This window comes from Haemorhous mexicanus, chromosome 1, assembly GCF_027477595.1.
Source record: "Haemorhous mexicanus isolate bHaeMex1 chromosome 1, bHaeMex1.pri, whole genome shotgun sequence".
NCBI lineage: Eukaryota > Metazoa > Chordata > Aves > Passeriformes > Fringillidae > Haemorhous > Haemorhous mexicanus.
The window spans coordinates 30025843-30043167 of NC_082341.1; the positions used below are offsets into that span (position 1 = coordinate 30025843).

At 35.3% G+C, this 17325-nt stretch overlaps 1 protein-coding gene across 5 annotated transcripts in view; it reads right to left on the reverse strand.

Moving 5' to 3' along the window:
- Positions 1–527: 527 nt before the first annotated feature.
- Positions 528–17325, reverse strand: part of SNX13 (sorting nexin 13) — a 65440-nt gene continuing 48642 nt past the window's right edge. For 2 of the 5 annotated variants that reach the window (XM_059844242.1, XM_059844224.1), the window contains 9 exons: positions 14758–14930; positions 12222–12329; positions 11372–11482; positions 9908–10069; positions 8654–8725; positions 7639–7784; positions 5806–5874; positions 4562–4674; positions 528–4081 (listed from right to left, as the gene is read on the reverse strand). In XM_059844242.1, the coding sequence (XP_059700225.1) occupies positions 3834–4081; positions 4562–4674; positions 5806–5874; positions 7639–7784; positions 8654–8725; positions 9908–10069; positions 11372–11482; positions 12222–12329; positions 14758–14930 (1202 nt within the window). In that variant the 3' untranslated portion in view covers positions 528–3833. Of the gene's footprint in view, positions 4082–4561; positions 4692–5805; positions 5875–7638; positions 7785–8653; positions 8726–9907; positions 10070–11371; positions 11483–12221; positions 12330–14757; positions 14931–17325 lie in introns of all 5 variants that reach the window. The other 3 variants (XM_059844233.1, XR_009486203.1, XM_059844249.1) reach the window with 3 other exon arrangements.

Genomic DNA, 17325 nt, shown 5'->3' on the forward strand with positions numbered 1-17325 from the left:
GTATTTTTGCCATGAAATTACCCTAGGATAACAGGTTCAACAAATAAGAACTTCCAATCAGCTAGTAAAGTTTTTGATATGTGCCTATATCCCGCAGCAAAAGTGGTAAACACTTTACTCAAGGGTCAATGAACTAACAACTCTCTAGCTCAGGACATCTTTTTGATGAATGTGAAGCAGCTGGAATAAACAGATCAAGGGTAACAATTGTGATGCCATGGTAGACCCAGCTGCTGCAAAAATAAACCCGGGGGGAAAAAGCCAAAGATTTAAAAAACCTGCAATATAAACCCCTCTTATATCATACAATCCCACTGTTTCTGCTTCTTTTTAAAATGCAGGACTCTGCAAACACTGGTCAAATATGAATGTAGATATTATTTTGTTAGAAGAAAACCCAGTTTATAAAACATTAAAAAAAACTTCAAAGAACAGTTGTTTTATTTAAACGGTAATAGTTTTATCTTCAGCAACCCTTCGTACCTGCTATGAGAGTTATTTGAAAAATAAATGGAGACCCATACTAATCCTGTTAATACTTTATTAGTGTAATTTTTTAGCTTTCTATTGGACAGAACATAAATGCAAACTCCAAAAAAAATTCAGAGTCCTCTGCCATTCAGTAGAAGTGACCATGGCAGTCCATTTCATGTTCATTCTTTGTTACAGAAACGAGAGGAGGGGGAGGGGAGGGGAAAAGCATCAATAGAACAATTAGGCACACAGCTGACACTTACTGTACAATGATATGCACAAGTAATTTATAACAGCTCTATGAGTTTATGAGATGTGTTCTTCAGATTCTTCCCTTGTAATACAAGAGCTTTGCTCAAGAGAGCAAAGATCATTGAGAACAAAGGAATTAACAAAGGAGTAACAAGTAAGACTTTTAAAACAAGTCCTTAAATAAACTAAAGTAACAACAGAATGCAGAATTGTTCACCTGAGAAGACATTTTTAACCTAGACTTCAGAACATTAAAAATTCATTTATTTTACAGCTATTCAAATACACATGCATTAAATGAAAATATTGCACAAAATTAAAATTTAGATTGTGGAATTTATATAGTTTCATTTTGGTACACATTCTGGTAGCACTTAAAATTAACTGTTTAGTTCTAGCAAACACCAGCAGCACAAGCTTGAGGATGAATCAAATGAAAAATTCAATTGCTTATTTTCTCTTAAAAATAATTAAGGCTAAAACAAGTGCATTTGTTGACAGTGGCACAATTTTCAGCGGCCAGTCACAGCACCTAAAGGCCAGAAGATACACCCAGACACTTAAGTGCTGTATATTAACATTCAGTTTTGGAGACTTCCTAGAATAACAGGCTGCATGGGTTGACAGCGTGGGTACTTCAAATTGTCAACAGGAAAATCTTTTAAAGAAAGATACATACAAACTCGCTTCCACAAAAAGTGCTAATTTCTGATGGTTCTTGCCAGCCAACAGGCACCACTGAATTAGGAAGCCACATTCTGTAATTAAATACAGAACTTCAATACATATATACGTATGCACACATGCGTATATAAATGTGTGTATAGGTATACATAATAAATTCATTAAGTAAAATGACTAATAAGTATGGTGTATTATGTTTAGTTCACATTTCTAGAGATATTATTTTATTTTTGTACAGAAATGTACCAGATAACTTAAAAAAAAAAAAAAAGCCAAATTTGTATATTATCACTATCCCGTTGAAATTTTTCATGGTACCTACAGGTAGATAAAAGGTTCCACAGATTTGACAAAACAGTATTTGAACTTCCCGCTTTCATACTGCTTAACAAATTCAGTGACTTAAAAGACATAAATTAGATTTGGTAAGCTTAATGAGATATTTACTGTATCACCAAGAACAACTGCTGAATGATCTTTCATCAGTCAGATATCAGTTATGCGTGAGCACCCTGACAGAGGAAGATACAGGCATGTAAACAATAGGAGCTGGCTATGTTGATTACTTCACACAGAACTCAAGAATTTTGTTAAATTCAAAAGCATTTAACCATCACACTTCCACAGAACCTGCAGAGAGGAAGGGAGAGGGGTTCGTCTATATTTACCAAGTTATCTTCCTAGGGATTAGAAAAGAAAGGGATTTAATTTACAGCATTTTGTTCTGCAATAAAGAAAAAAACAAGTGCACTTGAGCCCATGCATACTGTATGAGAATGTTAACAGTACAATATGATCATCATTAAGTAGTATGATAAAAGGCTACATTTCATTAATAGAGTCCGTGAGAAAAATTATCTATATAGAAGTGTCAGTCAATTTAACGAGGTCCTTTGAGAGCCTTCTATCTTGTCTCAGAACGCTTTCATCAAAGGTCTATGTTTCTCTCTTGCATAAAAGGACCATTTGCTCCCATTAAGACACAAATTACAACAAGGATCCTTGGGATCCTTGATCCAGAACTGTATTTTACCCTGTGTTTAGTGTTCAGAAAAAAAAGGGACTCTAAAAGATTACCTTCTATTCACTCAAGATAGTGCTCAAACAGCTGGGGACTATGAAAAAGGAAACACAAACTGAGATATGCTGTGGCCAAACGGATTATTCAAATGTTACTGTATCTTTACTCGGACAGAACGTCTTCCATGAAACTAAACAGATGGATGTGGGGCCTTGATGTCAAATTTTTATTAAAATTTTACACTATGCAAAAAATAAAAAAATTATTTAAAAAAATATTGTCGTTTTATTTCCTTTTTATTTTCATATATACACTGAGATGCATTCAGAAATTTCCAAGTGTTTGCATATGACTAATGAAATCTTTTACCTGTGAGGAACCAAGTAATTCTAACATTTTTCCATATGACGCTTACACACTAGAAGGTAAGGAATCTTTCAATTAAGTAGGACATAGCTCTTTCACATCCCAAAAATGCTCCAGATTTTAGTGGGGAGTTGTGTGTAAACTGTGTCTTAGTGCAACTTCCTCATCTTCTAACACAATATTTATCCTCTTTGAAACATATATTCCTTTCCTTCTACAACTACCGACTTCTGTTCCAATAGACCAATTGAACATAAATATGATCCTTCTCCACTGAAGTTACATGCAAAATGTATGCCAGGTGCTGTAAGAGCAGCATATGGCCTTTAAATGCTACAGAATAATCAGAATAAAGGGTTTGTTCCTACTGCACCTCTGCTTTTACTAAAACCCCCACTGGATATAAGGTTAGTTTAATTTTCAAAATATGAAAGGTGATGCAAATGTGGCATAAAAGCCACCTTACCTTCACTTTTATTCAATAAATGTACTTTTATGATGGGGCTATAGCTATTTCTCTCTGCTCCTACCAACCTGCTATTCCACAGACTGCTTTCCTGGTTAATTCAGCCTTTACAGGAATGTTAAGACAGCCCTACAGAGCCTCAACACATGTAACGCCAAACAATTCCACCTGACTCTCACACATTGCACTATCTCCCAGTTCCAAAACACCCTTTTCTTCAGTTGTATCACCATAGTTGTGCTTTACTTGAACAGTCTGGCACTTTGCATTGCTGGCAAAACATCGACTCAGGAACGGAAGGGATCAGCATTCTGATATACTGGGCCAGTTTTCTTTCCAATGTTGCATGAAGACGCACCAAATCATTTAAGACACACAAACCATTCTGGTTGTGGTTGAACTACAAGTGAAGATGAGAAGATCCACAGGTCTTACAGATGCATTAATAATCTAATATGTGACACTAGAAGACTGGTGCAGAAATGACGGCATGTGAGTTTGAAGCCCCAGAGAATCTGCCCAAGTAATTAATCCTGGACAAACAAACACCAGCTTAATGGATTTGAAGTGTCACCTTTTCTGTAAGGAAGGCGCTTGAGTAGAGTGTAGTCTCTGCTTATATCTCTGCATTTGCTTTGACCTTGAATGCAGTTTGTGGAACAGCTCAGGGAACTTATTTTGTGGAAATAAGGTTTCTAGGAATCTCTCCAGAAACACATACACCATTCTCTTATTCAGCTGACTATGCTGGAACATTTCGAAGACCCGAAGAATGCCTTTCCGCGTAGTCTCGGCGCCTATGATGTGCTTCAGTTCATCTACAAAAACAGAAGCCACACAGAAGTTTAAGCTAAATTCTACTTCCATGTTAACAACAAACTTAAACTGAATATTAAGTCTTTCAAACCAGATAGCTTGAAATTCGAGGTAACAGTGCCTCTACACAACATGACTAAACTAAAGTTCTCTTACAGAAGAGAGCATTTTTGAAAATAACTTCACTTTTACCCTATGTATGTGGAAACCATGTTTGCAAGAAATTGTTCTGGTTTGGAATATACCCATTTCAGCCACAACTAAATCCTCTAGAAACTTAACACTGGGGTGGCTCTAAGAGAATTACTGACAGTACATGGTAAAATGTCCAATGCTTTAATAATTAGAAACTTTTTATTTAAATACATTTCATATATCAAGGTTTCTTTACAGTACTTAAAACAATCAACAAGAATATTGATATTAATTTCAGTAACAATATATGGTATGGATTATTAGGCTTTAATCCCAGACTCACTCACCTGGCATTACCTCCAGCAATTTGGTTTTCCCTGCAACTCTTGTTCTCATTCTAATAGCTTTGTCCCTTCGTGGAACAGTTTCTGCTAGAATGCCGTTGGGCCAAAAAGCATCTCTGTAACAAAAGCAAATCTGTCAAAACACATTAACATTTTATCAAGTGAAAAGCTCTTTTAAATCTCTCAAGGCTATCTCATAAAATAAATACAAGAATGTAATTTGCACACTTCAAATATCAGAGGAGAAAAAAAAAAAAGAATGATGAAGAAGATGAAGAAATCAAAAGCAAGTAGTACAATATACTCAACCTATCAGTAGCTACCATTTGCTTTTTTAGTATAGGAATCAGAACAAATGAAATTTCAATAAAACAATGCAAATCAAAACCATTTGAAACCACACAGTTCTTACATAAAATAGACCTAAGCCTTGCTTTTACCAGGCTTTATTGCTACTCAGACTCTAGGTCTATTAATTGCTTCATCAAAATTTTGACACGAGCAGTTAGCTTTTCAACAAGCTAAAGCTGACAAGAAATAGTTTCAGTGTAGTAAAAAGTCCAATGTGAAAGACATGCCTCTAATAAGCTAGTCTGCCTCAGTGAAAGATGATTTTTTTTTCTGAATAAAAAGTATGCATTCTTACAGTTTAATCAAAGAATAACAGTACACTTGTAAAGTATGACCCTTTGGAGAACACATTACCCTACTATGACTTTCACCCCTACAAAAAACCCCCAAATTATATGGAAAGAAAAAAAGTGTGTAACACTTTCTCAACACCAATGTAGAAGCCATTAAAACTTCTAGCATAGTTTCAAATTCAGATTTCAGTTCCATTGTACCTATCCAAAGTGAAACATTATCTCGGAGCCAGGGCTCTTTTAGCACTAATTGTTTGCCTTTAAAAGTAAGGCACGTACATGCCTCCATCAAGGCAAACAAGACATTACATCACTACAGTGATAAATTATGAAATTTCTAAGTATACCTGTACCCTAGCTCTTCTAGACTGGTTGACAAATAAGATTTTAAGGTAGAGGAGAAAACTAAAAATAATTTTTAAGAAATGTCTTTTCCATGTGACAATTGCTTTCTCTCACTCAACATATGTAAAAAGCAGTGTATGATCCAACTGTATTCTGGAGAATAATAATTTCCTCATGTAAGAGGAGAAGGAAGACATATGGATATTAGACACCAATTGGTGAGTACTTTGTACCTAACATCTGTGATAAAAGACATACCTGAAGCGTTTCACTGCATCTGCTACTTGCTCAGGAGATGTCATCCAATCAACATGATCAACTATTTTTCTAAAATCAAAACAACAAGTCTCTTGTTTAATTTTTAAAGCAGACAACCCATAAGTGAAGCATTTTAATGAGCATTCTAGGGAAAACAAAGTATAATTTTAGCTTTCTCCAACTCTGTAAGTAGGTTCTATAATACTTCACAATAGGAAGGCAAACACTGATTCTCAAGATAGAAATCTAAGCTCACTAATCCCTCCCCTAAAGCTAAATTTTTTTTCTTTTTGGGTAAATATACAATAATGAAGTTGGCTGCAAAGCTGCTGTTGCATCTCCCATCAGCACTGGAAAACTGGTTTGCTTGTAGAGCACTCCACATTCTGCATGGAGTACTCTTAGGTTCTGCTTCTGTAAGCAAAGGACCTACTCAGAACCTCAAAATACTTGCTGCAATGTGTACAGTTACTTCACAATCCTTAACAGGAAATACAGACTGATAATTCATCAGGCCTTCAATCACCAACCCATCCACACAGCTCTACATCCAAATCTAGGATGCTTACAGAAATGATACATGCATCTGTGTATCACCACAATCCCAGGACTGTTTCCCCAACCACAATTTGCATTTTGTTTTCTAAGAAACAGAAAAAGATGATTTTTCTGCAGAATGCTATTAAATCCCAAGAACTTGCCAGGACAAGGTATGACTGTTGACCAGAGGAAGCCATGAGTATCTGAAATGGCTCTAAATGCAGAAGCAAACTAGTACTACACTACAGCCATCTCTGCAATAAAGAAGCAGCAGCCTGTGCAGAAACTGTTGCTTATACTACAATCTGGAAACAGCAAAAAGCATTCAGAGTTGTTCAACAGGGCAGCATGTTCTTGGAAGTAAAGTTCTCAAAACAGTTTTCAACTGGCCATAAAGAATTACTTGAGAAAAACCCTGTGCTATTTTACCATATAGTTACCTCACTACTGCTACCACAAGTCTGTATGTTTAACAGTGATGATGAAAACATCACGAATATAATTGTGAAGGGTAAAAAGAAATGACACAGTGAGGAATGACTTGAAAAAAAGGAATAGGAAGCTATTTTTTACCATCTAGAAATTTAAATTTTGATTCACGGTACTAAATTGAAAGTAACAATGCAGTTCTAAACCTGTATCTAGAATTTGTTGTGGTTTATATTTGCTCACATTTCAGAAACAAATTATTAGAAGGCAAGCCTGGAAACTGTATATTTCTCATCTGAGGGCAAGAAATATTACTTAATTAGCACAATTAGCTGGCTTTGCATTTGCATGAATAAGTGTACATGTGAAGTACAAAGAACACGGAGCAGCCAAAGCAGACCCCATAGGAGTCCTCCTTCTTTCCTACTTCCATCTTTTAAGTGTGAGAGCAAAAACTTAACAGCAACTCAGTATAGTTCACATAATTTGAAAGTGCCAGTGTAAAATTTGTGGTATGAAAGAGATGTAAGTAGAAATAGTGCAGAAAATAATAAATAATATTAATAAAAAAAGACATAGTGGTAAAACTGGGCAAAAAGCGTAAATATTAAGTTACATTCATTGAAATGTGAACTCTTACATGTGAAACCTCTTTTGTAAGTTCTCTGGCATGTAAGAGTTACTGGAATTTTTCTTTCAATAATGTTTTGTGTTCATCTCCATTTTATACCACGTTGGCACCCAGTTTATTGATTTTCTCTGAGGAGGAATGCATGCAGATTTAAAGCATAATAATTTAGCATTACCAAGAAGGATACTATACAGTGTCACTCACATGATTGCTCTATATAAGAAAAGCAGTACCTATTAATTGTGTCACCATATGTTGCTCTAATAAGTTGCTGAAGCAGATTTTTTATATTTCTTCTTAGCCACTGATTTCTCTCCTTTAAATCAAAGACTTCATCCATAAGTAGGAGCATTACTCTCAGCGGAATATTGTCATCCACCTGATCACCAAGTAAAAGAATAAACAGTAAACTTTTATTTCAGTTCAAGAAAGCTACAGTTTTAGAAGCTACTTTATCTGTCAAACACTTCAGTATAAGCACAACAATGACAAACACTTTACTCTGTATTTTACTGTAATATAAAATCTTCCCTAAATCTTCTATAACATCATTAGTAGCAAAGAAGGACTGAAAATTAAAATATAAAACCAGATACACTGAATTTTTAAAATATGACAAGAAGCAGCTATTTCAAAAGTCAACAGATATTACAGAAGTTGAATGTAATTAATACATGTAAATATGTCCTAAAGAGAGACCTCATCCCTGATCTCTTCCTTGTTGCTGTGCTTCCAGCTGCCTCACACAAAAACTCAGGAAGGAGATTTTCTTGGGCACCATTTTCTTATGGATGCTAAATACATTGAGGTTTCACTGCAATGAACTGCTTTTTATTTAGACATCATTGTAACCTGCACGACTATCCTGTGCTTTTATGCCTGAAGATTAAGAAATGGATCATAATTTTACTTTTTCAGTAATTACGTTACACAGACTGGCCTACAAAAAACATGTTGGAGGGAGAAGAGAAAAACGCCAAAAAAATGAAACCTCCAGCCATAAAACACAGAAACAGTAATACATGCACTCTTCACAGTTATTTCAATGTTGTGCAAACCATCCTAGCGCTAGCAAAAATGTTAATTTTAAAAGGAAGTATGCAAATTTCTTTTTAAAAAGGTTAGAACTGCTTTGAAGTGCCTGGTATAGAGTCAGAAAAGAAGAGAAGTGTAACTCAATGCAGAATAAGTAACTCATTTGTTTGGTTTTAGAGGCGTCAACTTTGAAAGGAAAAACATCAGACTCACATTGTCATCAATTGGTGCTGCAACACGGCAATGGTCAGGATCTGAGTAAGTTTTCTGCATCAGAGGTGGCACCTACAATAAAAAAGCCTATGTCAATGAAAAAAAAAATACTTTCGAGTATGAAAAAAATCAGAAAAAAATTTCATAAGCAATTTGGTTATGAAAATATAAAACAACAACATTTGGTCAAAAGTAACTGCAAACTAATATCTACACAGCTGTGGATAAATACACAGCAGCTCTTTTCACTTTCCAAAACCAAAAATCAAGTTTGTATACATTTCTGTATAGCTACTAAAATTATCAATATCTTTAAGACAATTCACACCTAATTTATCAAGTGCCTCGTGCTCCAACTGAAAAATACCTGAAAAGTCTTATAAGAGACTGATATTTCTTTTGATATTTCTTCCTAATCTTAACTCCTGCCTAGTCACAGGCTTCCCAGCGAGTACAGCTGCAACTATATTGCTAGTCACACACCAGGGAAGTTACTTGCAATGATCAAGTCCAGCGACAGTCATTTTGCCCAGCAAGTAATTAAGAAACCTCACATATCTCCCCAGGTCCCAATTTATTATTCCCTTTCATGATTTAAGGATTAATTCACCCATCTCAGTTGCTGTTCTACATCTGCCATACATAGCACAAAATGGAACAACCCCTGACCACAGACCTTACAGCTACACACAGAAAGAGGAAGACCAGAGAAACAAAGGGAAGATGAACATGTTCTGAACACGTTCCTATTTTCATAGGACTTCCAAATTACATATCATGCTACCATTCCTCACCTCTAAAGTATTATATTTTATGAATGCAAGAGATGAGGGAAGATGGCAGGAAAGACAGAAAAATAAATTTAATTTAAACCAGAATTCACCAAGGAATAAGCAGAAAAGAGGCTATCTCCTTATTCTAAGTTTCAATTTTTTTTTTTCCCCTAACAAAAACAGCAGATGCAGGAAATCAGCTGATTGAGAATGGTTTGTTCATGTACTTCTCAAGTTACTTCACTGAATTAAGTGGAGAACTACACCAGTCTGTAGATGCCATCTTAAAACATGTTACTTAATTGCAAAGATCTCCATTTTTGCAGTAAAATCACTGCTGAACCTTATTAAAAGGTGCAGGTACAAAACAGATTGGTCTTCTGTTTAATGACTTGACTTCTATATGACATTAGTTTCAGTGAGCCAATACTGACTCTTCTGTTACTTTACTAGTATGTATTAACCACCAGTATTTTCTTACCTTGAAAAATGATTGCTTTATGTCTTGTCCCAATCTCTCTGACATTTTACCCATGTTGTCTGACATTTTAGTCATTCCCTCTGCCAGGCTGTCAGGGATAGACTTGACTGCATTTGATACGTTTCTCATAGAGTTACGCAGTGGATTTACAAACGTGTCCATCTGAAGGGGAAGATGTTTAACCAGAATTGTATCATCTATGAGGACACCAGCATATTAATAAACTATGAGAAACATGGCACAGAGAACAATAACATAATACTTGTTCTTACAATTCAAATTACTTCATTACAGAGTGCAGAATATAGCTTTAATTTTACTTCCATTTATATTTCTCATTTGTTACAGCTCTACTGCAGCTATTTACTTCTTTCAACAGATGTTTTCCTGAGTCATTTTCATTTCCCATCCCTTGGCTTTTCTTAGCTTAAATTTATTTTCCTTTTCTTCTTCATTCAATACCATTTCTCCCTTCCAAGCTTTCTACTTCCAGATGTTTCAATTCTGCTTTCAACTCTTCATCTTTGCAACATGCCTCTTCTAAACAGCACTAGAATAGTATGTATCATGGCAAGTATAATTAAAAACATGAAGCAGATTCAGAGAAACTGTTAAAATTTTTTTTTCAGTATATACTTTGAATTCAGTCCAAACAGAAGCACAAAAACCAGAGTGATGCCCTTTTAAAAAGTTATGCTTACAAAGAATCTTGTGAGCTGGAAAACGCATCTTAGTCATTATAGAAACCTAGATAAATATTTAACTATTTCACTGTTAATTATTTAAGGAATATAGGCAGGACAGTAACTTGAGGTGACAATAGTGTTCCAGATGCTTTTTATATCTAAATTGCTTAAACTTTAGAAATGGCTACATTGCAAAGCAGATGCTCATGCAAACTGGTCAACTGAACAAATAACCACTTGTCTGAAGACAGTTCTGGTGGCTTAACAAAAAGAATGTAGAGCCCAGAGCTCTGAATTTGACCAATGACTCTGGATGGTTACACCTAAATACGTAACAGGTGCTTTCTAAGGGAAATGCATATCGTGTTTTGGACTGAAGAGCAGAAAGCATGGTAACAGCAGCAAATACAGAGTAAAGAACTGAAAAAAGAAATTAGAAGGATTAAGACCATAAAAAAAACTCCACAGGTGTCTGACAGAAAGCAACTTCCAACAAACACACTTTTAGACTAGTAGAAAAGTCTCAGTGCAATTTACTGTGTCCAACTTTAAAAGTTTATTTCCTTGTCATACAAACATATTTACCAGTTATAAAAATGGTAATTTTTTGGTTCTGTAAGTGCTCAGATATGCCACTGAAAGTTTTAAAGCAACTCATTTGCAAGATGTTTTCAAACTGCTGTATAGCTCTTTAATATCAGTTCAACGTGTCTGTTTAATGTAATCATTGCATGAATGAATGCTCCAAAGTTCCCTTGACTGTACAAAACATTCTTACCTTCCTTGCAAAATCTCCCTTCCCTTTGCTGTAGGCTTTATTCTCCAGGAAGTCATACACATAATGGGCTAAAGCTGGAGAAGCTTTCATCATCTCAGGATTTAACAAGAGCTGAGTAAAATAATTTTCAGAAGTTATTTTAATACATAATGAACAAGAGACAATCAAAGACATCACATGTAGCAATGCATTTTTTCATTCCTAAATTTTATTTACACATTAAAGTAGTCTCAAGGTGGAAACAATGGGCTTCTTAGTAATTACCATAATTTTAACGACTATGGTAATTATAGCATCTCACAGAAAAACATTATCAAACAGTCATTTTACAGTGTTTTACTCATCTTCATTATTTACTGTTAACATGTTCATTGACTTGGTCAACAAATTTTAGTGCTAAATGACCAGGAAGTGCCTATGAAGGAAGACAACTAAATTTTTTTGTTTGGGCTGATACAGGCCTTATCTGAACAGAGGAACTGTGTGATTTGCTACACTGCTGGAGTGGGTGCCACAGCAGCACAAGAGAAAGTCCTTACACAACAGCACTAGAGAAAGTCACACAAACATGACAGCAGGAGGTCAATGGCATAACACTCAAAACCAACATGCCTAGAACCTCATCAGCTCAGAAAAGCTGTGACAGAACTGGCTGAGAATAAACCAAAACACCAAAGAAAATGCAAACTTAGGGAGACAGCATCAAGTTCTTATTGTATATTATTTAGTTTTGTGTACCAACACAGATTGATTTTGTTTTTTTTTCAAAAGAAAAAAAACACAAAGACAAGCTACCTCTGAAAAAATAATTTGATGCACCGAGCTAAAAAAACCCCCAATAACAGCTTACCTGCAAATATGCATTTAAATCTTTTTTCCTCTTTTCCAAAAACTCTCTGTCCATATTGTTAAAAGTTTTTTTGCCAGGAAGTTTTAGTATATTTGCAAGGTTTTCAAACTAGAAAAAAAGAGAATTTTTTTCCATTTTCAAGAGTTTCAAGAGTCTTCATATAATGACATTCTATTCACCTATTCTTATATATCATCTAACACCTGACAAAAAGAATTCTGCATCATGCCTGGAATTCAGAATTCTTGGAGAAGCCAAAGAGAGAGGTACACTGTCAATAAAAAATGCATGAAAATTCCCAGGAGACTATCAAGGGTAAATGTTAATTTCTTGTGAAACTCTCTTTTGAAGTACACTTTTGAAATACAAACCAATAGAGTGTGCAAAAGGCTTAGGCTCAAAATTTATCATTATTATTATTTGGAATGAAGTTACTACAATTATAAGACTACACAAAGAGTAAAGATTTTCAAGAGAACATGTAAATCTTTCTAAAATCTCTCTCCCTTCCTATCCTGACCAAGCCTATCAAGGAAATAATTAAGCTTTTCTCCCTGCAGAGTTGGCAGCACCCAGTTTACACAGAAGTTATCACAACTTGCTCTATATGTCATGATCTGTGCCTTTTCTCCAGGTAATGACAGTGATTGCCACTGTACATGGTTGACATGTACTCTGATCTAATTTTGCAGGAAGAATGGCAGTCCCAGGGAAGGAGAAGGGAAAGAAGAGGCCCTAACACTTAATAAGGCTGAATATATTTGGTAAAATGCACAAAAAATTAAAAAGTGACAAGAATAAAACTTGAAGAATCATACAGAATCCATGGAGAATCCAGACTTCCTGTAAATAATATCCTTAAGGTGCTAAAGAGAGAAACACACAGTATTTTAGGCTTTAAGAAACAATCTGGAAACAGGTTGCATCCTTTTCCTCTTTAGAAAAGACCACAAGATTACAGATTTAAAGAAATGGATTCCATTCAGTCCCTGCAAGATCTCTTCTTGCATAATTAAGCTTTGGAAGGCCACAAAGCTCATATAAAATTTATAGTCTGCAGGAAGCACCAAAGAATATCACTTTACAACTTTAGAAATCCCATTCCCTTGCAAGTAGGTCATATGGGAAAATAACTGAAAAGAAGATGGTCTAGTTTTCATTTGGACTCTTATATCTAACCAGAATCAATATAAGCAACTAACAGCCTCTATTTTAAATAGAGGTATCTACTTCAAATGGCATTTATTACTTAACTCACTAAAGGAACTGGTGTGAATCTATTCAGTGCTCTAAGGAAAAAGCCCTTAGATACTTTGAACTGCTAACATCAATTCCATTTTGGATCAACTATCTATTTTCTCTGAAAAAAAGTCCCAGACTTTCTTACTAATTTTAAATCAATGATTCTAACTTTTACCCTTAAGATGTCAATAAAAATGTCTTACACAAGCACACAAGATGGTAAGAATGTCTATTTTCTTATCAAGACAAGATGGCAACATCTGAGATGCCACAGTGAATCACAGAAATCTGTTTACTTTTTGCAGTCTTAGTGCTCTAGGTTAACATTTCTAGTCTCTGTAAATTCAATCAGACTTACCAACCAGAAATGTTGAGCTTTCATATTTTGAACATCTTTGCTTTTGCTATTTATTTCTACTCATTTAATGTTATGTTAGTTTTAAATGATTGTCCCATACCAGCAGAATGTTAATTCACTTTAAGATCCAGGTTTCTTCAAAACACTGAATTAATTTAAGAAAAATCAATTTGAAGGATTACAAAAATCGGTATTTCAAATTTATTGACACCACACTAAGACTATCAGAAATTCAAAGGAAAGTTGGACTTCATTTATAATTAATCCAAGTATTCAACATATTTGCTTTTTTAATAAAGTCTTTCAATTTTTATTACTGCTGCAACTTTAAAATGCTAACTTACCTGCACAGAATTTGTTCTCTATGACTCTCAATTTATAACAGAGTAAAGAGATATAAACTGACACTTCTGACTAGTTCAAAGGTTATGCAGTCAAATCTGACTTCTCCAAAGGCTTGGTTTAAAAGCACTTCAGCCTCCTTTTAAAAGCACCGTGTTTTCATCCTTTTTTCATGTCAGTAGGTTCTACTTTGTATCAGCTGGTGAATTATAACTCTCTATTTCTTCCTTCTTTCATTTTAGGAGGGTTAAGAGTCTGAGAATACAAGTACAGCAGTAAAAGGCAGATTGCTAGTAGTATAGTGAAGTGCTACCAGCTCTCCCTTTTGCAACCCCACCAATTGTTAACATTCACCTAAAACCTAAATACCTATTTCCCAACCTCAGCTTTCATTTCTTAATCTCTGACAAATATAACTAACTCTCTTGGAGACCAATAGCACCTTCATACAAAGATTTAAAGTAAAATAAAGCCGTATCAGAAGAGGGGGGAGACTTTCTAAGTTCCATTTCATTCTCAAAGAGCAATCATATAGTCATCAATTACTAAACTACAGAAAAGTGCACCTGTAAAGGTTTTCATGAGATTGGTTACCTGCTCAGTGATCCTCATGTGAAAGTCATGGAAGTCGCTGTAGCGCCGGTATGTCTTCCACATCTCCTCACTGTTTGCATTTCGCCGGTGGACGGTGATGGCGTACAGGGCATAGGTCTTGCCGTGGTCATTACACACTCCTGCCACAGCATATGGGTCAGAGTCAGCATAGACTAGCAGTTTTAAAAACAAAAATAAAAAGGGAACAAACAGAAAGAAGGAAGACGAAAGGACACAAATGTGAAGTGAAGAAATGTCTGGAATGACAGACTTGAAAGACAAAAATGGACATGCAAGCAGAAGACTAAACTAACCCTTTGGCTTAACACTGTGCGGTACCTTCCAAAATTTACTACGTAAACTTAAATCGAGATTAAGCAGCTTTAAAGCTAGACAGGTTTCAATGACATGCAAAACATAAACAAACAGACAATTTTCAACTTTTAAATAGTAAATAGCTTAAAAAAAAGATATTTTAACCTAAAGAACCCAAGATGAGGGTGGAAGATAACTGTGAAACCAGAAGAAATTCCAGTCTGCAAAGTAGTCTAATCACATTGCAAGAGTCTGCCCATCCGCAAAGTCTATAAATACAAGACAATGATTGCAAGCTGCAAGCATTCAGTTTTGTTATTGGCACCAGTAATTTGTTATTAACTCAGCAGTTTTTTATTAACTCTAGGATTCAAACACTCCCCATGCTATTTTAGTCGACTATATATAGAGACGTGTGTACGTATACATGTAACGCATTCTCTGCCTGTGCACACACACATTGCATGGAAAAGTCAATTCATAAGTAAAAAGAACATATCTGAAATAGAAGCAAACAACTTTTTGATCTCCTTTAAATATTTATGCCTTCTTGGACATTCCCCCCCTCACAGAATTTTCCCCTACAGTTTGTTTCAAAACATTCCATTTTATTTACAGAATAACCTAGAACCAACATTGTTCACACTGCATACCATTTAAATTGGCAACATGTAGTATTTCTAATTATTGAGCCAATATCCAGTACATACAGTTTTCCAGCGGCTAGATGAAAATATTTTTAATCAAGGTCTCTGAATTTTTCTATGCACCCACACTGCATAAAATACAATCCTCCTGAGAAACCATCAATTCCATCCTCTGTAGTACTTTCAGTCTTGATTTCTCTGAAGTATAATACTTTTGTCTAAGCACTCAGGGAGCACCTGTAGGATAGTGGCGGCTGCTGCCAATGCAAGAATTACACACTAGAAAGGTGAAGAGTGTGCACAGAGCATCTTGTCTTTGCCATCCAACCTCTAAAAGAAAAATATTGAGTGCTAAATCCTTAGGGGAATGAGCAGCAGTCAGGATGGTGCCAAAAGACTGCCCAGAGAGCAGAGTCAGGAATCCCCAGCACCACAGATGCTGCACAAGCCCTGTCCTCTACATGCACATTGACCACTTGGCCCTGCAGCCACCAGACCACATGCCAGGGGCACTGCCAAGTGGCATTATGAGAACCACTTCAGGCAGAAAAAGAAAGAAGTTGTCCTGCAGCCCCTTATGTCACAGCCACTTAATTAGTATTTATTTAGCAACCCAAGACAGTGTGAATCCTGAAACACACAGAGATAATCCTGTCTGTATATAACCCTCACACACAGGCAAGGACAGTAACTGGGCGAGGAAAAGGACCTGCTCACAGATGCAGTTTAATACTATCTTGCAATACAAATCTGGACAGATCTCCTGCTACAACTGGAGCATTATGTATTCAAAGTCAGACTGGGAATTATCAATACATGCTGCCCTTAAGATTATAAATGTTACAATTTATGTGGTTTTAAGTTTACCTTTTTTCCATAGTTTAGAATGATGAAACTTCTAAGTTTAATTCAGAAAAAAGTACCACATGCCATTTTAATTAAAAAGCAGAATTTGGTTCTTAACTTTCAACTAATTTTCCCCTTTCCCTGAGGACTGACTACCATGACACTTGGATTGCACACTGCCCTCACACTGAGTTGGAATAAGTTTAATTAAAAAGTAAAGTAGCTGAATGCTTGCTGACAGCATGTGTTCACTACATAAATGCATAGAATTAAGAGCATGTTGCATAGTAAAATCTACCCAAAAAGTATCTGAAGATCACGATTCAATTACAATTTAATTGCCCAATGTAATCTAATTCAATCTTCACAATTTAATTGCCCAATGTAATCTAATTTAACTAGGGTATTTGCAAATAATAGATGAGATTTGTTTGTTATTTACTCTCATGTAATAAAAAAAAAAATTTCTTTCTAGGCAAAGTTTTTTAAAAGATAACCAAAAATGCCACCACAATAATGACAGAAGTTGCTTCCTCAAACTAAGCTAAGTCAGTAAGGAAGCACAAAAAATAAGGGAACAATATTACACTAAGAGAATGAAACAGTCAAGAATTATAATTCTGTGACTGGAAAGAGAAATGTCTTTCAGAATTTCTTTAAATAATTGCTAAAATAAATCCTACTCATTAGTAAGTTTAATGAATGAGTCTCCAGAGATAAAAGTAGTAATAATAATACTACCATACGAAATAAAAACTAA